A 20563-nucleotide genomic window follows, 5' to 3' on the forward strand; every position below is an offset into this window, starting at 1 on the left:
ATCAATTATGTTCCTACTTTGAACGATCTTTTCACCCAAACAACCTCTTACTGACACCAAATGTTTTTAGAAGGGGTAAAAAAAAGGTCATATAAAGAGTTACAATGCAAAAACTTTCTGTCTGTCATGTACAGTATACCACATAGGATCTGTTCCTGGTTTGAAACGTCGTGTCTCTGCTGCTTTATGTCAATGATTTAGTGTTGAGTAATATGACGTGAATTTCACAACTCTGGGTCTAATAAAGGTCATCTTATCTTAGCTTTAAAATGTGCCATCTTTCTCCTTTTTTGTTAAATTTCTTTTTTTAGCCACAAGTCTTGAGAGACTTACATGTTGAGCTTTGTAAGCTAAAGCCAGTAAAAATGTGGTGCATCGTCTCAGTATGTGGAATAAGAGGGAAAAGGGATAAAATTCCATATAAAGTAAAGTAATTAAGTACAACCGTACATTCCCCTGATTATAGCCCTTTATTCACACTGCAGCTTAATTAAAATAACTCAAATCAGATTATGTACATTTCAAAAATTGTGTTTTGTGTTCTTGTTTCCTTAACTGTGGAACCTGCTAGAGTTTAAAACCAAAAGGTCACTGCTGGAGCGTAATGGTAGATCCAATGGTAGGTCCATGATAACACTGTTGTACTAAAAAAGTATGTTTAGAGTTTGTTTTTCAAAGGTCTATGCTCTATGAATAATAAATGAATAATAAAATGAAAGATGGCTGGATTGCAAACGACTGACATGTTCATAGAACTGCTGTTAATAATTAATGGTTACATCTGCACTTTTTCTACTGTGACAAGTCAGAGCAGAGCTACAGTAAATTTGTATTTTCGATGAGAAATTCAGACTTTTAGTAAGTCAAAGAAAATACTTGTGGGTCCTGTGCATGCTTGTGACAACCCGCTTGGTGTTGGTTGTACCACACTATAACGACCACAGAATTTATTCCCCCACCTTGCAGTTTTGCTTGCGGCCACATGGGGGCGGTAGCTCCATGTTGAGAGTGCTGAATCTGTGAGGGCTCCTGCCATGTGCGCCGGTGGATCGCACGATACAGGGCTGGATTAATGGAGGCAGAGAGAGAATGGAGTCATTATGAGATAATGATTCGGCCTTTTATGGTAACATTAACAGCAAATAAGAAGTAAAATGAACAAAGACTAAAACATTCTAAGAAATGTGAACTGAACGTGTCACAAATTATTTATTTACTTTTATTTAAAATTTCCGTTCAATAATGATCTGAAGGAGGGCTTTTAAATCCAAAGGCTAATAGTCAGAGGGACTAAATCTATTCAACCTCCAAGGAGAAAATAGCACAATGCGAACTGACACACTAACATTATCAGACCTGATTTATCTTTCAAATGGTTATCGATCAGTCACTTTTACTACAGCTGAGTCCTCTTAGTCTTAACAATACAAACAAGCGCTGGATACACGTGACTGCGGTGACATTTTTGGATGTTATAAGCAGTGTGTTAATGTCACCACAGCAGTGATGACAGAGGCACTAAAAATCTATTGTGAGACTTTCCATTCAATTTACGATCACATTTTCTGCTATTGTTGTGGATTGGATGCTCTGTGTACAGTAATGGGCATCCACTGAATGATTATTCACGAGTTTAGTCTTTCGATATAGGGAAGATGTGCAGTCTTTTAAACACACCGAACAACATGTGCTGTTAGTGTTTCTCTGTGGGAACAATTGGATAATATTAATAATTAAAATGTGTTCATATATTTTCTTAATGAATATTAACTACATGTCTCATGAACACGATTTGATCTTGTAGGAAGAGCTTTATTTTCTAGAGGTTGTTCGTTTTTCAAGGTCACTCGAAACAAGCCTGATCTGTCTCCCTTTGTCCGATGAGCACTAATAACCCACACACCTTGTAATGACTATTGCTTCCTCCATGTGTGCCTCCTCCACTATTCGGCCAGCCCTCGTGGGCACATCTTAATATGTGAAAACGTTTTCCAACTATAGTTTACTGTCATTTTACACTGATAATAGCACTACTGCCACCTCCTCTAACTGCAAATATTGAAAATATGAATCTAATTTTCATTACCACAGGAGACTGCATTTAGGGCAATAACTGCTGCGATGCAGTGCTTTCATCATCACTCAGTAACTATCGCTATTCAGCCCTGCCGTCCAGCAGCAGCCGCTCTGTCAACCCCAAACATGCACGTCAGAGGAGCGGAAGTGAGGGGCCCAGGGTACAGAGTCCCGGGGCCACGGCTGCTGGCCAATGAGAAGCAAGAATGTAAAGGCTATTACAAAACTGCGCTCTGACAAGCTGCAGACAAACGGGTTGCTCGTACCGGAAATTGTAATGTTTCAATTTCAAAATAAGATGTATCACGCCAGCATACGAGCCGGAGTTGATCTGAATTTGATATTTCATACAAAAATATTAAGAAAACCTGTGATATAATTCACAGTAGGACAATACTTTAAAAAATATGCTGCCACCTATTTGAAGTACTTTTTTTTCAGGAAGACATATTTTTGATAAATTCTTGATTTCGTGAAGAGCAATAGCGGCCCCCTAAAATGCGCAAACATAGAAGAAATTACGAATAGGTCTCAAGGTATTTTACATATTATTACAATGCTACTTTGGGTAAATATTTTATGTCAATTTCTGTTCAATTTATAGTTTTAAGCTTAAATTGTTTTATTTTGAAAGGTCGTATCGGAAATGGCGCTGTTTAGCCTACGTGCGGTTTGACGGTTAGTGCTGAGAGCCGGAGGGGCGGCAGCCAGCCAGGCAGTGAAAGTGAAGGCGGAGACCAACCCAGTGCCGAAAACTCAGCCTCTTCTGGATCACGTTCAAGTTCACTGGACAACCCTAAAAAACGATCCAAAAAAGTAAGACTTTAAGAGGAAGGAAGACAAGAAAAAAAAAAAGAGAAAAAAACGCGAGGTGCTCCTAACTTCTTCTCACCGATATCTGCCAAGAATTGTCTTCCGGTGTTGACTTTTTTCTTGCGAGCACTACAAGAGAGAAAACCCTTCAAAGCACAAAGTTGAGCGTGAGAAATGTGAAGCTACCGGCTTGTGTGTTTCAACCAGGCTCCAGGATTCCCCATTAATCCATGCAGTACAGTGCAATGGTACGTGAACGTGGATCATTACTACTTTCAAATGTTGTGTAGCAATCCTTGTGTACCTTTCTTTAAAAAAATATACTGTCCCGTCCTCACGGCTGGTGGGGGGGGAGAGGTGGGTTGACTTTGCAGGGACCACAACACAGGCACGGTCGGGCCAAAATTGTTGTAAACTTGGCACAGACTGTCCCGCAGCCTATTTTAACATCCCAGTCCCCCTTAATCTGGCAAATGAGCTCCGTGTAGACTGTTAACAGCTCTGTAGGGCACACACGTGCGCGCGCACTGTAGCGGCACCGTAACAATGTTTAACTTTGACTCCTTTTAGCTCTACTACTATAATGTTACTGTACACCTACCCACCAAGCTTCGCCCTAAATGAGCACTTCCTAACGGCGTTATCAACGCTTTTAAGTCAGGGAGTTTTATTTTGAGGAGGGGTTTCTGAGAGCACAACATAATTTAATAAATTAAAACATTTAATACCTATAAACTCATTTTAACGGGTGCTAAAGTTTAAGCTAGGTGTCCCTTTTACCTATTGTTTCTAGAACAATGCAGGCTAATTGTGTTGGAAATAGGTTTTAAAAAAAAAAGTTTAATAAAATGTACTTCCCTTTATTTCTGTCCCCCCTAAAGAAATCATATTTTAAGAAGTTCTCCAGCAGACGTTAACAGGCTAATAAAGTACTGCTGCTTGGTGTGTAACTGACAAGCTAAAAGGTTTGTTATCACTGTGAGCCACCAACACTGGGTTGAATTATCTGAACTGGAAACGTAGAGTGCGTGTGTCTTGTTGACACGGAGCTCGGTGGTTAAAAAAGGGTGGCAGCGGGACGTTTTTCCCCCCGTTTGTTTACGTTCGTGTATGTGACCGAGGCTGCGGTCCAAAGTCCCAGAAGGTCATAAAATAATTCTGCAGAAGGAAGGAAGGAGGGAGGTGTGCGTTTATGTGTGTGTGTGTGTGTGTGTGTGGGGGGGGGGGGTTAATGAATTTTATGCGGTGTGTTCATATAAAGCCGAGAAGGAGAAGAAGGTGCTTGGAGGGGTTGGATATGGTGTGTGTTTGGAAGGGGGAGGAGGGGGAGGAGTGTGACTGTGCAATTACGTGGGTGAAAAAAGTTGGGTCTGATTTGCTGGAATCGCGCAGGACCGAGGGCGCACCGGTCGATTTCATATCAAGTTTGGTTAAAGCAGGGGTGAACATCCCACACTCGGCGCCCTCTGAAGCTCCCCGTAATGCTTTCATGAGATAACGCCGCACAGAGACGCGCGCAGAGCCCCGTGCAGTTCAGGAGTACAGCAGCGGCAGCCTCGTTTCGCACACCGGCTCTACGAGTACAGTCCGTGCATGTCAACTTAAAAACAGAGAATAAAAAGTCGGCTGCAGAAAATCTGTCTTTGTCTGCGGTGAAGACAATCTCTGGATTTGCAGAAATTCATGGATGTTATTGGATAATTACTTTTGGTTTTTACGCGGATCCACAGAGTCTCGCATAGCGCACAGCGGATCCAGGAATGGCGCGATAAAGTGATCTGAGGAATCGCTCCAAGTACAGTCACTTTCTGTGTAGCCGTCTCGTCATGTATTCCCCGATTTGTCTAACTCAGGTAATTGTGTCTTTTTTTTTTTTAAGTTATGCATCTTATCGCTGTGATTTTTAATTTGTATAAAAATTGTCACACGGTTTGTTTTTTTTGTTTTTGTTCTTTTTTAGCCCGGGAATAGAAAGTTGAGTGTCTGCGCTGTGAATTACTTTCATAATTCTTATAAATAATACAGACTTTCCCTTGTAAGTAAAATAAATAAATAAAAGATATGGCATTAAAGCGAGGCAAAAACTTCTCGACTGAGATTATATGTTTTTGTGATAAAGTCGTGACACATATATTTTAAAATGTCTTTTCTACGAAAGTCCTAACGAAAGATCGGCTGTGTCCTGTTGGCGCTTGAAGTGCAAATCTTCACACGTTCTTCGCTCTTTACAAACTTTTGCGTAAAGATGAGTTTTAAGATAGAACCAAAAGACTCTATTCTTGCTAATCCTGTGTAAGTGGTGCAGGTATTTTTCTCTGGTTTAATTAGCTTATTTGCGTCCTCCAATAACCTCTCTCTGTCTCTCTCTCTCTGTCTCTCTCACACACACACAGGCGCGCACCTCCCGGCCCTGCTTGAGCTGTGGCTATACATATATATTTATATATTTATGTATATATATTTTCCAGGCGTATATTTTTTATTTAGAATAAAGCCCCCATACTTTAGGGAAGTGAAGTTGGAAGAAGATAAAGCCACTTGCACTGTAGAAAGATCAAACGCGTGATAAAGTTGATTCAGCGGTTGGACAGAGTAGCTGACTGTTTTGGCTGACTCAGTTTTACTGTTTATATTTTACTTGGCATAAGTAAGTGATTGACTGAGATGTGGTTTAGCTTGTACTTAAGAGGATTGTGCTTTTATGGCCCCAGCTGAAGTGCACTGCACAGGCCCTGGCCAAGTCATTTATCTTTACAGCATTTGGCTTTAACCTGGCTAGAAAAAAAAATTAACAGAATATTTAAAGTGATTTTGAGCAGGAGTGAAAAAAGGATTTGAGAAACAGTTGCGAGCGAACACATTTACTAGCATTTACACTTGCTTTTGTCATTTTAATTGGCAGCTTTATAGTGAGGAGATGACATTAAAAGAAGTTTTGAATGGATTTTTAACCTCTCTGAAAGACAATGAGGAGCTATACTATTCACAGTGAATATAATACATTTACAAGCTGTTAATGGAATCTGCAACATACACAGAGTTACCTCTTTCAGTGTAATAAATGATCATAATTTGACATTAGTGTACTGGAGCAGAGTTTTATCAGCGATGGAGCCTGAGACCAGAAATGTGGCTTTTTAGAGGAGCACCAGCAGCAGCCACAGATAGAGAGGGGATTTCTGTGGTTTGCTATAGCCGGCTTGTTGCCTGACTGCCTACAAAAAGAACAATAACTCGTCAAAAGTCTTCCCACCCTAAAAACGCCTGTGTATAGTTATTAAATCTGGCATTTTAATGACCTCAAACAAAAATAATTTAATGTTTCCATCCCTCAGCTGCAGTCCTTTCTGATGAGTTCTAGAGATTCCCAGAGAACAAGAATTAAGAAATGAAACAAATATAATTTATTGTTGAATCAGTGAATCAGTATTAATATTAGCCATTTAGTTGCTGAGTTGTTGTAGGAATTAGTGTCTGTTTTGTTTTGTATTTTTGAAGGGGGGAAAAATTGAGTGGCAAAAAATCCATAATGATGTGTTTTATTCAAAGGTAACAATTTTGTAATGCAACACAAAGTAGTGTAATATGACTGTAATACGAAATGAGTTAAACAAAAATGAATAGCTAAATAAAAGTGAGATGAAACATTTTAACAGTAGGCCGGGCTACCTAACCTCAACTTTTAGGAATGAAGCTGGGCAGGTGCCATTCCATGTGTTAACCTCAATGCTTGAAACGATTTGGCATGAAATCCTTTGAGTACTCGATCAACCTTTGCAAATACCTTTCACACTATTGCTTCATTTGATGTGCCGCCTCTCTCGCCTGCCTGTGTTTTATTCCGTTTTGTACATTAAGCTGGCATGTATACATGAGGCCGTGTGCATCGTGTCTGAAGAATGAGTATCTCTCTGCCTTCCTTTTTTTATTTTTTATTTTTTTTAATGGTTGCATCCCACTTCCAGATTATGGTATGTGGATAGTTTGATAAGAGAAATGCAACTGTGTGGGGCGCATGCTCCCTGCAGCACCAGCAGCAGCAGTGTTACAGGAGTCCCACTCAGAGCATGCTCGTGAAATGCGAGCAGAGCTGCAAGTGCATTCAGTCACCGGGCTTCGAGTTGATATAAACGGTGGAATTTACTTGTCACACCTGCAGCATATCTAGGATGGTAAAGCTAGAGTTCCTAATATAAAGAGATCATTCTTAGCTTGAAGAAACTGCCAGTGACATTATGTGACTGATTATGAGGGATTTTAAAATTGTGGTCTGACTTCCCTTCTGCTTTAAATTAGTAGCTGGGTAAACACATATTTCTTCATGTTTGATGACATGAGTTTCTGATTCCGTTTCTCTCCTTCTCTTTCTGTCTCTTTCTCCACACTGTGCCCCTCGGATGCTCCAGGATGAGTTTCATCCCTTCATCGAGGCACTTCTTCCTCACGTCCGCGCCATCGCCTACACGTGGTTCAACCTCCAGGCCAGAAAACGCAAGTACTTCAAGAAGCACGAGAAGCGGATGTCCAAGGACGAGGAGCGCGCGGTGAAGGATGAGCTTCTGAGCGAGAAGCCCGAGGTTAAGCAGAAATGGGCATCCAGGCTGCTAGCCAAGCTGCGTAAGGACATTCGGCAGGAGTACCGGGAGGACTTTGTCCTCAGCGTGACGGGCAAGAAGCCCCCTTGCTGCGTGCTATCCAACCCGGACCAAAAGGGCAAGATACGACGAATCGACTGTTTGCGGCAGGCCGACAAAGTATGGCGTCTGGACCTGGTGATGGTCATCCTCTTCAAAGGCATCCCTCTGGAAAGTACAGATGGCGAGCGCCTCGTCAAGTCTCCACATTGCACCAACCCAGCACTTTGTGTCCAGCCACACCACATAACAGTATCAGTCAAGGAGCTGGACTTGTTTCTAGCATACTATGTCCAGGACCAAGGTAGGTTTCAAGTTCATACTGATTCTCTGTGTGTGTGAGAGAGAGACAGTTAATGTTGTGCGTGTGTGTGTGAGAGAGAGTGAGTGATGATTTAGCAAGGTCAAGAGTCGCATGAGTTATTTTCTGGCAATTCTAAATCTGCCAGAGGAGCAAATGTACGACTGTGACGGTCAGTACTGTGCATACATTTATACCACAAACATTTTTATTTTTCTAAGCAAGCCTCATTACAAAAACAATGTCATCAAAATTAGATAAGACCATGTGTTAACTGTGTTTGCTTTGCTGAAATCCAGCAGCAGCTTATATCCCTGTAATTCTCCTGTAATTATTCAGTTACCTTGTACACACACAACCACACACACACACAGGATTGCACAACTGCACACACACTGCATAACTGATCCATTTGTTTGGAAATCAAGTGGTGGCATTTGTGGAAAGTTTCAGTCTTAAATGTCCAAATGCTGAATATATGGAGCAGTGTTATATTTTATTAATTCATTTATAAATAAATAAATAAATAAATAAATAAATAACATTTAATGTAACCTAAGATTTAAAAAAAAAAAATCTTTCACTTTTTAATCTCAATATTTTAAAAATAATCATGGCATTTGTCCCTTTTTAGTTTTCATTCCACGATAAAAATTTCAAACTGGTTTGTCTGCAAACACTGTTGATTTTCCACCAATTAAAATGGTAATACGTGTGCTCAATGAAGCGATTTCTAATAGTAAGTCACATTACAGACATAAAAACACTTTCAGCTGTTATAAAATTTAAAGTTTCTGTTTTTTCTGTTTTCTTCTTTGTGTGTCATGTTATTTCATGTTATTTTCCTGATCCCTAAAAAAACTGGATTCTTTTACATGAAAGGTTTAGAGGACACATTTTGCACAGTTTAGGAAGTGTACTTTATAAGAGGGTAGTAGTTATAGTTTTTGTCATGCATATATTTTAAATTGATGTTTTAATTTATTTCTTTTTCTTTCCAGAATTAATTTGCTAGGATTTCTTTCTTTCTTTTCCCTTTAATAAAAAATAGTAAAAATAAAATAAAGGCATTTCTGAAAGTCCAGAATAGAAACGGTGTTTCTAGTGTACATCACCAGAAACTGGTTTACATAGTCAGTCATGCAGACTGTAAACTGGGAGATTTTCACTCAGAGCATGATCAGAGCAGCGCCGCATTCAGATGTGATCTCTTCCAGGTTCAATGAGTTCTACAGAAAACACTTTTCACAGGATACTGTGAATGATGTTGTTTTTTTTCCTACTCGGATCTCGAATCAGATAACACCTTTAAAAGGCCTTTGAAAATGAAATTCAGGTCTCCTCTGACTGCGAGTAAACACATTTCAGTCATATACATCCCACACTTTTAAACCTCTCATGTGCTGCCCTTAAATCTACTGCAACCACACCGAATAGCCGCCACTACACTGTGCTCCCATTGGAGGGTAGTGGTATAGCTAGCTCATTATCATCAAACCCTGAGCGCCATTTTGTGTTTGATAAGTGCCAGGGAAAGCAGAAGGCACAGCACAGAGACAATAATGGTTGCCATTGGCACCGGGGTTGGCATCAGACCCTCTTTTGTGTCTTTTGTAGGATGCCACCGCTTCCCTGGTTTACATCTGCTGCATTTTGAACTGCTCAGTACCAACTCGAGAAACGGCATTTAGTGCTGTTTTTTCACAAAACTGACTTTATAAAACAGCCGCTGTTTTAGTAAACTGTATCTGAGTAGAGAGGACGATCATGTTGAAGATTCGTTTCAGTGTTTATAATAAAAGGTTAAAATAATGTCATGTTTTTCTATATGGGAACGATCATTTGCCGCCATCCTCAAAATTCCCATTGAGTGAAATGCTTGGCAAACGCCGAATAGCGGGGATCACTCAGATGGCCATCTTTTTCTTTTCCTTCTCCAGTTTTTGCAAACTAAAGCGGCGCCTTCTTTTCTTTAAGTTACCGAGCGGTCCACAAACCCAGACAATGCAGCCATGTTGTGGTAGCGTGCGGCACGGCGCCATTTTGTTTTACACGGTGCCAGGGAGGCAGGCAAAATCACCAGTAATGGTTGTTAGAGGTTTGGAGGTTGGCATCAAACTCTCTTTGTCTGCTTGCAGCGTGCCTTTGATTCGTTGGTTGGCATCCGCAATGCAGTGGGCACGTTGGGAAAGTTTTTTGACAGTGGCAGAATGGAAGCCGCTGCCTTTGTTCTGCTGCAACTGCACGAAACAAACAAACATACAATCAAACACAAAGAAAGTAGCAAACGGCTCGGGCTGCAACAGAATCTGGTTATTGTGCGAACTTTGTGGGGGGGAAAAAAGAGCGAGTTCGGACTGTGATTTTTAATGTAGTTCTGCTTCTGCCGTGTTTTCTAATCCGTTATTTCGCTGCTGTTATTTATTCTGGAAAATCTTTTTTTTTTTGTTACTTTTCGTGAGAAAAAAAATGGGGTTCATAGAGTGTTTGTTTTTGATTCTGGTGGGCTGCTGCCTGAGAAAGGTCGGCGGGTTGGCAGCGAGTGTACCGGGTGAATTTTGAGAGGGCACTCAGCTCCCTTGTTCTGGGGCACAGACGCGTTTAGCCAGGCAGAGCTGTAGCACCCATGTGCATGCCCAGATGAATGCCCGCTGGGAAGTAGGCTGGGGGCTGGGAGTGGGGGTTGTGGCATCCATTGTGCCAACTGGCAGGCCACGTTCAATGCAGGGCCCGGGCTTCTCACACTCACACACACATACTGCCGTGGTAATCCACTGCACCATTTTATCATTTTCCAATAAAACAAGAAGGGGAATTCTTATTTGTTTTTGTTTTTTTTAAATCATCAACTCTCACCTAGATTCATATTTTGCATATCCAGTTTGACAGCGTGATGGAATAGTTGCAACGGGGCATGTAGATAATCATCGTGTCGGGACATGCTGGGAGTCTCTAGGCCTCGTTTGTATGTGGTTTTTGTTAGGCTGCTCATCCCTGTTTGTTCACGCAACTGCAGAGATATACTTATTGTGTTCACTTGTTCTTTCTGGCCATGTATGGAAAAAAGGAGAAATTAGAGAATAACATTGTAAAAAGGCTTTTTTTATTAAGATTATTAAGATCTTACATGATCTTCAGTGACTAATTCCTAAAAAGATTTCCGAGCATTTAGAAAGTTGGCAGTGGATTTCCTCAGAAACCGTGAGAGTCGAGGATTGCTGAGGTAGTCCAAATCGGGATGAAAGAAGTCAAGGTCAAGCAGCCTTCCCATTAGTCGTGTGCTGAAAGTTAACGTGGCCATAAAACATCATTACCTTTACTCCCACCCCCACACCCCCTGTGATGTTTTTTTTCCATGATAGTTTGTAGAAATGGATGGATTACCTCCGGATACAAGCCGCCATGTTAATCAAAACCTTGTTTTACAATTGCCAGGCTTAACCTCTGCCCCTAAGGTCACGACCTTTACAAAGAGATGTGACAGGGTGTCCTCTGAAGTTTAATTGAGCAAAACAGATCAGTGAAAACATGCCTGTGCTGGCCCGGGGCACGTGGAGGAGGAAGACTTTTTGCCGTGGGGGTGGTGGTGGTCAGCAGAGCTGTTGGGGAAGGGCGGATTCTCTTAAGCCCCTGTCGTTGAACTCTTCAATCGGGGTCAAACCACAGCAGTCATGGGATCACCGGTGGTCTCTTGGCAACTGTTTGTCTCCGCTCTTCTGCCACTTCTTGTGGTATAGCCGGTGGTCCCTTGGTTCACTGGCCTAAGTGAGGGGGAGTAAGCCCTTGTGATTGTCTCCCGCACACACCCCTTCACCCAATGAACCAATCCCTCAAGCTGGGTAGTCTGGCTGGTCGGTATCTTCAAGACTCTCCACTGCCTGCTCGCCACACTGCTCGGGATCGCTGTTTGCATCTTGTTTTCCGCCTGGCTGCCTCAGAGGCTTTGGTCAGGCGGCCAGTGCGGAGGTCTGACCTTCTGGGTCACAGTGGAGGTCTGTGACTAAGCAAAACATCTAACCCTCCCTGCCTCTCTCCCCCCTCGTATCCCCTTATCCTCCTCTGCCATCAGGAATCACCCCTGCGGCACACTGCCCGGCCAAGTGACTCTCACTCCTTTTCTCTCCCGTTCTCTTTTCTTTTCTCAGTCCCTGGCTTTCCCTCAAGCCTGAGACTCTGACCATGACAGCTGTCCCAGGCCCAGGCGCTTGGCCAGAGAAATGGCGGCTGGGTTTATGCCAGAAACGTGAAACAAAACTTGTTGTAAGGAGGAGCGCATTAAAGACACCGCTGTCAAGTTTAACTACAGTTACTCAACTCCTTGTAAATTTTGTGCCATAATGTTAGAACAAGTCTGGAGAATAGCTCTCATTGCAGTCGAGATGGAGTTTTATCTTGAACATGAATTTTAAGGAACAAGCTAAACCCCAAACCCTGGGAAAAACCGTAACCACTGATGCCAGAGATATATAGAAAAAAATCTTCACAGTGAACTGCACAACCCTGTGCTTAGCTTCCATGCTGGCTTCCTTATTAGTATGCAATAGAGCCTGCGGTGTCTGGCTACCTCTCTCTCAGAGCCATAACCTATCGAACACATTCTCTCAATCTAATCCACTTAGAACTCCCTCCCAGCTTCACCGCTTGCCTTATTGATTTCCGCTTCCCACTAAATGTCTTCCCGATCCTTTTTCTCTTAACCCGGCAGCTATTTATGTTTTGCAGTGCAGCCTTTCTTTCTTTCCTTTTCTTTTTTTTTTTTCACTTGCTTTCTTGCTCTCTCGCTTATTTTCTTTCTGTATTAATGTCTTCACCCCCTTTCCAGGATCTTTGGTTGTTTTGTGATCTCCATCTGACTTCCTTCTGCCTTCTTTCCTCTCCTGCTCTTTCTCAAACAGTAACCTGGGTGCATTGCAGCCAGGTTGCCTGGCACAGTATGAAGCTTGTGTTATTAGCAGCGGGGCTTTGCTCGAGCAAATACCTCAAGGCTTAAACAGGCCGTGTTACCTCCTTAGCCCTCTTTTGTGTGCCATGTGTACATAAATCGCCATGGAAACAAGGCAACTCGGAGCAGAGGCCACAGAGAAATGTGGATGCTTTCTTTCTCAACAAAATTTACAACTCCCTCCTTTGCTCCGCTACAGTGTGTTTAATTTGCTTGTGTCACAGTTTGCGCTGTTGCATCTGTCAAAAAAACGGGACGAGGCCTTTCTTCTGCATTGTGAGGCTCAGGCATTGTGTTGAAAAGGCTTTTCTTGTGTATTTCAGCAGGAGACTCAGTTTTGCGTTCGTGGCTACACTTGGTTAAGGTCTGCAGTTTGTGTCATTAGTCTATGGTTAAGATCTCAGCTTCCCCACACTTTCCCAGGCTTTTTTGGGGAGGACCCCAAATGCATTTCAAATCCCCCCGAGGCCACTTGACTGGAGGACCGGCACCTCCCACTTCACCCGGATAGATTCCCCACCCCCCATCCTGTCTGCCAGTCCTACCAAATGAAGACAAATGGGTACATTCACCCTTATCCCAGACCTTATCACTGTCCTGCCTTACAAAGCGGGCCCTCCCTGCTGCCTGAGCTTCTCCATCCAGTGGCTGCGCCCTCTTCTTCACCGTTGTACTAGCGTAACTGCTAGAAAAACCTACTGTTGTCCCATCTGCCTGCTAGACTGGTCATGTAAGACAGCAGAGTCTGGAGTGAAAAGAAGGATAAGAAGGTTTAGAGGGAAGACAAAAAGTCTTAGTTAGAGAATTTGTGTGAAGATGTTCTTTGACCTTGCATTTTTTCCAGTCAGTCAGGAGAAAAGCACCCTCGAGTATCAGAATGAGACTTTTATGCAAAAGCCAGTCCCCTTCACCCAGGATGGAGGCTTGTGAACAACCAATGAAGGGAAGAAAAAAAAGGAAGGGGTAGTAGGTGGGGTGTTATTGGGAACTTTGGGCAGGGACAGACAATCGGAGTGGTTTCCCAGGAGACACTGACTTCTCTGAGCAGCACCCCCCACTCTGCTTTGCCCCATCAAAGTCTTTTCAGGCCAGACAAGGCCGATCAGTGGCCTAGAGTGATGGTTGTCTCTTCCTTTGTCTGGCGTTACAGTACGGCCCATCACTGTGACGGCTCGACAAGACCTGAGTGGAACAGAAAAAGAGAGGCCCGCCATCACAGCGCCGTGCGAAATGTACTTTTGGGTGGGCATGTTGTTGTTTGGGGTGGGGGGCGAATCCCCAGAGAATTTCTTTCTAAAGTCAGTGCAGTGGGTCAGAGAGGGGATATGGTGTCTGGGGCTTGGGAATGGCCTGCTTGGGACGGATTCATCAGCACCCCATTGAGTTGTCAAAGCAAGCAAAAGGAACTGCACTCCTCCCTCGCATATGTTGGGTTGACTTTTCCCAAAAAAAAAACAAAACTCCCAAATTTAGAAACCAACTGTTAAGCAGCAGCGCAATAAACAATAAACACTGAGTGCATATATATTATTTTTACTGGCTCTTACAGTAAGAAAAGTTATATAGCAAAAAAGGGGAAAAAGAAGTCATTTACATTTTTAGCATGTACAGCAACTTGTTTTCACGAAGAAGCAGCAGGGCTGTGTTTGATTAAAGTGAGCCATACACGGGGTAGACAGGAGAGGAAATGTGGACTTCTCGTTGTTTGTAACGACATGAAAATCCCATATCTCAGGATCACCAAACTGCAGATGTTACACATTTTCCACAGAGGTACTTTCTCCTCTGTCACAGGCAGTTCTGCTTCTCTCTTTACATCAAGGCATTAATAAAAAAACTCAGCGATTAAAAAGGAGAACAGAAAAGTGCACATTTCCTTCATATTATCTGTAGATGCATGTGCATAAATATGGGAGAATTGCACCGCCATAAATGCAGCATTCACAACAACCCAGCAACTTAAATCAGAAGTGAAAATAAGCTCTTCCTATTTTAAACCATACTACAAATTGTAATCACAAAATGTAGCTATTAATTATAACTTTTTCAAAATGAAACGAGGGGAATTTTGATGTTGTAGTAGTGATGAAATTGTTAGCCCAAAGTGCTAATACTTGTGTTAGGAGTGGGCTGGTCCAGTGCCGTGTGTGCTCCCGTGATTAAAGCCAGCAGGAGCACTAACAGGATAGTTAATGAAGTCCATTATTTTTCTTGAAGAAGAAGAGGCTTCGTTACCATGGTGTCCACTAAAAGTCTGTGTGACGATCCGGATCCCAACAGCTTGAGTTCTTCTCGAATTGTCCCGCTCTCTATGCTGGCACAAAGCTCCAGCTGGTTGTTTAGCTCACAGGGACTTTCAGAGAAGCGTCCCTAAATTTGACATGCAAATCCAAAAATGTACACATGGAGACCTGTGTTCTCACTTATGCACGTAGAAACTGCAACAAATCCGTCTTGTGGTTACTCACCTGCACTTCTCCTCAAAAGACTGCGTTTAGTTTTGGTGAGCAGCAACTCCTCGCCACTCCGGGAGCTGTCAGGCATAAAAAAGAAAAAGCTGAAAGTGGGATTCCTTTTTAAAAGCTTGTTCCAGATTTACCAAGTCAAGATTGTAATTAGGCCTCCAACATGTGCACATACCTCCAACCCACAATTACACTGCACATTCCTGCTCGCCCCCTAAAAAAAAAGCCTCTCCTCCAGCATCCGTCTCCTAAACCTAATGCTGTATTCTACATTAGTAGGGAAATTTGGCTAACAGGAGGTCATCAGGCTCTTGTTATCTGTGTTGTATCCCACTCTTGCTCGTTGAACAAAACCCAGACGCTGACTAATTTGAGCTCTGCCCAACAGGGCCGTGATGTAATCGCAGATCTTCCCTCATAATTTTCACCGAATTGTTTGCAACCCGTGGTCTGGGATCTGTGCTGGTTTAGCATAGTCCTTTTGAGCAGTTATGATAATGACTCTAGTTGACCTACAGATGGCTAAATGAGTAATGCTCAAGCTCATCATCTCTTATGGGATCCCCGCCGAGTCTGCTCGGTGTTTCCCAGGAACATCTTCATCTGCTTATGCGGGCCCTGTTCTGCAAACTGTTAGACGCTCGCCTGACATTTTTTACTCCCTTTTTTTCTGCAAAACTTCTGGCTGTAACTTGCGTTGCCATGTGTGTCTTGTTAAGGGCAGTTATGACAAATGGCAGCAGCTGTACAAACTAATCTCTCTGTAGCTTTCACACATGGCGCCCAATTAACAATGGACCACTGTGGGGCCCTAATCCACGGTGCAGCCATCCTCTGGTCCCGCTTGCTGAGCCAACTGCCCCAGGAGACTCTTCTCCTCTCCGCTCCTGCTAGCCAGCCTCTTAACTCCATTCAGATGGGAGCCGAGGAACAACGCCTTCAGTTGGAGACACGGCAGCCATCTTGTTTGTTTCCATGTTGGGAATCCAGGTTCCTAACGGTAAAGAGTCTGGGTTTTTAATGTCACATTGGAGTGCTTTGGGATCGGGTTGCAGCCCCAGAGAGAAGACGTGTACGTTACATTTGAATGTTTGGACTCGTGCACATGCAAACGCGTGTGCTTTCTGCTTGTGGGCCTGTGTGGTATGGAATAAAATACATGCAAGCAGATGAAGTTGATAGATTTAGCAAAATGTCTCAAGAACAGGTGGGTGGGAAGAGTTTTTTTGTTGTTGTTTTTTTAAATATGTGTGTGTATGTGCAATCCAGATTCCCTGTCAGTGGGCATATTTCCAGTAGTTGCATGATGAAATACTGTTTCTCCGGGCCTCAGATTGTTGAACGCACTGTGTAATAGACTTAAAGTTCTGGTGGAGAGCGTATTACTCGGTGTGCTCACTGCTTGTGCAAATTTATGGGATAAACTGTGTGAAGGCAAGGGAATGGTAGCCCACAGTCCTTAATGGTTCTTTTTAACTTTGGAATTATACCAACAATCACATACATAAACCATATTCATTCAGTTTCCCAGGAAAAGTTTTATTATGACTTTCTTTTCATCCAAGGGCATGTCAGCAAAGCTTCATATGGCTTTGCTAAAGTATCCCTTTTTCAGTTTTACATTACAATTAATAATTCCAGTCCTGAAATACAGTAAGACAACAACCCTTGGATACGAACCAGCATGAAATTTTTTTTCCACATTTTCTCCGCTCTTATCCAAAACAAAGCCACAAACGGGAGTTTGAGACTCAAAAGGAGGGTGTTGAAGGGTCGGCGGCCATCAGGAAAACGATGCAGGCCCCTGCCAAATCTATGACATGAATGAAACAAATGGATGAAGGAAAATGAAAATGGTTGGGGTGTGATCTCTGGCAGGCAGAGCGAAACCAGTGCCAACTATTATGAATGGGAAACTGCTGCTGAGCTAATGAAAAAAAGAACAAAAAAAAGAGAGAACTCACTTTTTTTTTTTCATCCGCCATCCAAGAATAATTAACCGCGGGCAGGCCTTCTGGTGAGGGTGGAGAAAGCCACAAGACACTTGACTAACATCTCACCGCAAAGGAGGACAGCGACACACAAAGAGGGGGGGAGAATAGGAGCAACAAAAGGAGGTTTATATGGGGACAAAGTAGACTTCTCAGTTACTTTAAGCTGTGAAAAGAGAAGCTAAAGGTGGCGTTTTTTTTTTTTTTTAAAAAACGGTAACTGTTTTAAAGGAAGGAATACAACATCAAGTCAAAATGCCCATAAAATCCTAGTTAGCTATTGATGCAGAATAAATGCATAAAATGATTTCAGTGAACAGACTTTTAACTTTTTAGCAGCAGGGTGTTTGGCTTCAGTACGTGTACTGTATCAGTTAATCAAGAAAAAGTTAGTTCAGCTTAATTTAGATTCATTAATCATCATTTACGAAGCCAAAAATGTCAAACGTTTCTTATTCCCAGCTTTCAGCCTGAGTATTTTTTTGCTTGAATCTTAATCTACTAGTCAGGCAAAAACCATAAAAGAAAGATTTGCTTTTGGATCTGAGAAGCTTAAGACCAGGCGTTTTGACATATAATAAAAAAGAATCAGTCAAAAAAAATGAAAACAATAATTTCTTCCAGCCCTACTGTCCTGTCCTGTACTGAACTGTATGCATCTCCCACAGCCTGCTCCCATGTAGGCAGGATGACATGATGGAAAGAGCAGAATGGGGGCCAGATGTATGTTTATATATAGGACCTGACAAGGATACAGAGCACGACACCAGGCAGAGGCTTTACATATCACATGCACATTATCACGTACACCATATCCTATAGTGATAAGGTCTGTATGTACAGTATGTTTAGCAAAAAAAAAAAAGAAAACCTGGTAACGATGCACGGTGGATAGAGCTTTGTCAAACCGGACGGATTAATGCTGAAAGAAGGTGCAGAGGCTAATTACAGGAGTTAGTGTGTGTAATCAAAGAAGAAGCACTTTAAAGTCTCAGTTTTAGTTCTTTAGTTGTATTTTTTGTGTGTGTTTTGCTTCCCTCGCTGAGAAGCCCTAAAGTGCCGGCTTTTATTTTAATCCTTCAGACGCCGCCCTGTAGCCAAGAACAGCAATAGTTTTGTTTTACCTTCAACCTTTGTCGAGTTCGGCGTCTTGTATGCCGCAAACATCGCCCGAAGGCTGACAAAGCATTCACTGTTTTTAGGCAAATGCTCAAAACAAAACGCGGTTTCCCCATTATGGCGATCAAAGCGCCGTTATCGACGATCAACATATTCTCACCCAAACACAGAGAGGAGAAGAATGCCCCATTGACTGATACTGCCTGCTAGGCTGGTTGCGCTGATCTCCTGAAGAAAAGATCAGTGTCGCTGGTGGACCCCACACTCCTCCCAACTGCCTCCCCTCTCTTTGCCTTCTTCCTGCTATATATGTCTCAATACTTGTGGGTTCTTAGAAAGGGGGAGCTGAAGAAGGCTGCATGTGTGTAAGTGTATTGTTGAGGTGCTGCCTAGGGAGACTATCCCATGCTGGCGGTGTGTGTGTGTGTGTGTGTGTGTGTGTGTGTGTGTGTGTGTGTGTGTGTGTGTGTGTGTGTGAGAGAGTGATGGTGGTGGGGGGAGCTGAAAAGACGGAGCCGTCACCTGCCAGACTGCTGGAATGTTAATGCCACGGCTCTGATAATTGGATTTTGTACAGACCGTCTGTGAGGAACGTCCAGCAACTTTCCCCCTCTTATTGTTCAACCCAGCCCCGGACCCTCAATAGAGCTTGTCTATGTTTATACAAGCACTCACGTCTCAATAAAGACTGTTTACAATGTGTGTGTGTGTGAGTGAGTGCGGTGTTGGACTTCTGAATCACAGAGCAATTGTGTGTGACGGGTGGGGGGGGGAGAGACTGTAAATGAAAACAAGTCGGTGTCAGATTATCAAAATGTGGCAAACATTTAAGATATTAAGAGATTTGTTAGGGCTTAAAATCCGATTTTTCAAGATTTTCCTGGTGTTGCAGAAAGATTTTCTCGGATTAAAGCTTTTCTTTTTTCAAACCTCATAGATGAACTTGCCACTAACTATTCATCAAATCACTCTAGCACCATTCCTGATCCACATGTCAAGTCGAAGGTAGACACACCCACTCTGAGGTCAAAGGTGGAGAGGAAGCGCTTCCTATTGGCAAAGTGTGTGTGAGGCGTACATGATCTCAGATCATTAGGGAAGTTATGGCTCTTGTTTGCATTGGGGAGGTGGGGTGGGGGGTGAGCCTGGATTCAGGCCGGGAGCTGTGACGCACTGGTTTCCCCCTCCGTGGCCTCCCGTGCTATTTCCACCCAGGCTGCAGCGGCTTGATCTGGTTAAACGTCTCGGCTGCACTGACCTGAATTCCTCGTATTCACCTCAGAAGACCCATGCCTTAGCCAGCCAACGATCCAGCCATATTCTTTCCCCGCAGCAAGTGTGTAAACGTTCCTTCCTGTACATAGAGAAGCTATGTTTAAAAAAAAAAAAAGTTATCCTATTTCCAGCTTAATTCCTCGGAGCAGAACTGCTAGGAACAATGACAGCGGTTTTTCTTTTGGCAGAGTGACTTGTTGTGATTAGATAAACAGCCTCTAATTGTATTTAATCTGTGTTAAAATAAGGCATTTGGAACAATTACTTTGGTATGTTTACCAAACAGCTGTTGTGTGGATCCTTTCTCCTTTTTTTTTCTTTCCACATCTTTCTAAGATATAATGGATTTGGTTCACCTCATTGATTAGTGGGGAAAATAAGATAGGCGCTACATTAACTTACGCATGGGTTTGTTTTCAGGCTTCAACTGTTACAGAAATAAAAGCACAAAAATCTATTTAGTTTGGGTAAGATTTCATTAAATTTAAATGGCTTTTAGTTAAGGTCCTGGTTTTCCATTTTGTGTCATTTCGAGAGTGTTCCTCTTTTAGAAAAGACAGTTGGTTATCTAAAGCATAGTATTTATAAATTTACAGGGTTATTCTCACATATGTACAATTTGTGAATTAACTTGCTTAAGATATTGGCTCCAGAAAAGAAAAGAAAGAGTTATAATAATATTCTTAAAATGTCTCACCATGTGTACAAAGACAGAAGCTTATTGCTGCAGGTAGGAGCCCTTCATTTCCCTCCACTGTTTTGCTCTTTTTCCCTTTAACCTAGCAGTAGTATACTGTTGCATAAACAATGGTCCTGGCAGCCACCTTTGGGCTGTTGTAGCCTTCCACAGGGCTGAACTCTGGCCAAGTGGATGTTGTTGCCGAAGACGGCCCAAAAGCCAAACACACAAGGCAACCGGAGGCATCCGTTCCAAGAGGCTTGCAGTC

The 20563-nt window shown here is 42.6% G+C and overlaps 1 protein-coding gene and 1 long non-coding RNA gene across 7 annotated transcripts in view; one reads left to right on the plus strand and one right to left on the minus strand.

Annotated features, from left to right (window-relative positions):
- Positions 1-2763: 2763 nt before the first annotated feature.
- The window catches only part of LOC147335931 (nuclear factor 1 B-type-like), a 64386-nt gene continuing 46586 nt past the window's right edge, over positions 2764-20563 (plus strand). For 2 of the 6 annotated variants that reach the window (XM_086284014.1, XM_086284026.1), the window contains exons 1-2: positions 4237-4742; positions 7296-7827. In XM_086284014.1, coding sequence (XP_086140140.1) covers positions 4716-4742; positions 7296-7827 — 559 coding nt within the window. In that variant the 5' untranslated portion in view covers positions 4237-4715. Of the gene's footprint in view, positions 3138-4236; positions 4743-7295; positions 7828-20563 lie in introns of those variants that run through there. The other 4 variants (XM_086284046.1, XM_086284056.1, XM_086284020.1 and 1 more) reach the window with 3 other exon arrangements.
- On the minus strand, positions 14297-18879 carry LOC147335932 (uncharacterized). Its single transcript, XR_015127273.1, has 4 exons — positions 17196-18879; positions 16912-17044; positions 15235-15299; positions 14297-15136 (listed from the first exon to the last, which is right to left on the minus strand). It is a non-coding gene; the product is annotated as an uncharacterized LOC147335932 (long non-coding RNA).

The sequence above is a fragment of the Aulonocara sp. 'chitande type north' Nkhata Bay genome, linkage group LG3 (genome assembly GCF_057382095.1).
Source record: "Aulonocara sp. 'chitande type north' Nkhata Bay isolate Kocher_YH1m ecotype deep benthic linkage group LG3, A_spYH_male_GT1.1, whole genome shotgun sequence".
Classification (NCBI taxonomy): domain Eukaryota; kingdom Metazoa; phylum Chordata; class Actinopteri; order Cichliformes; family Cichlidae; genus Aulonocara; species Aulonocara sp. 'chitande type north' Nkhata Bay.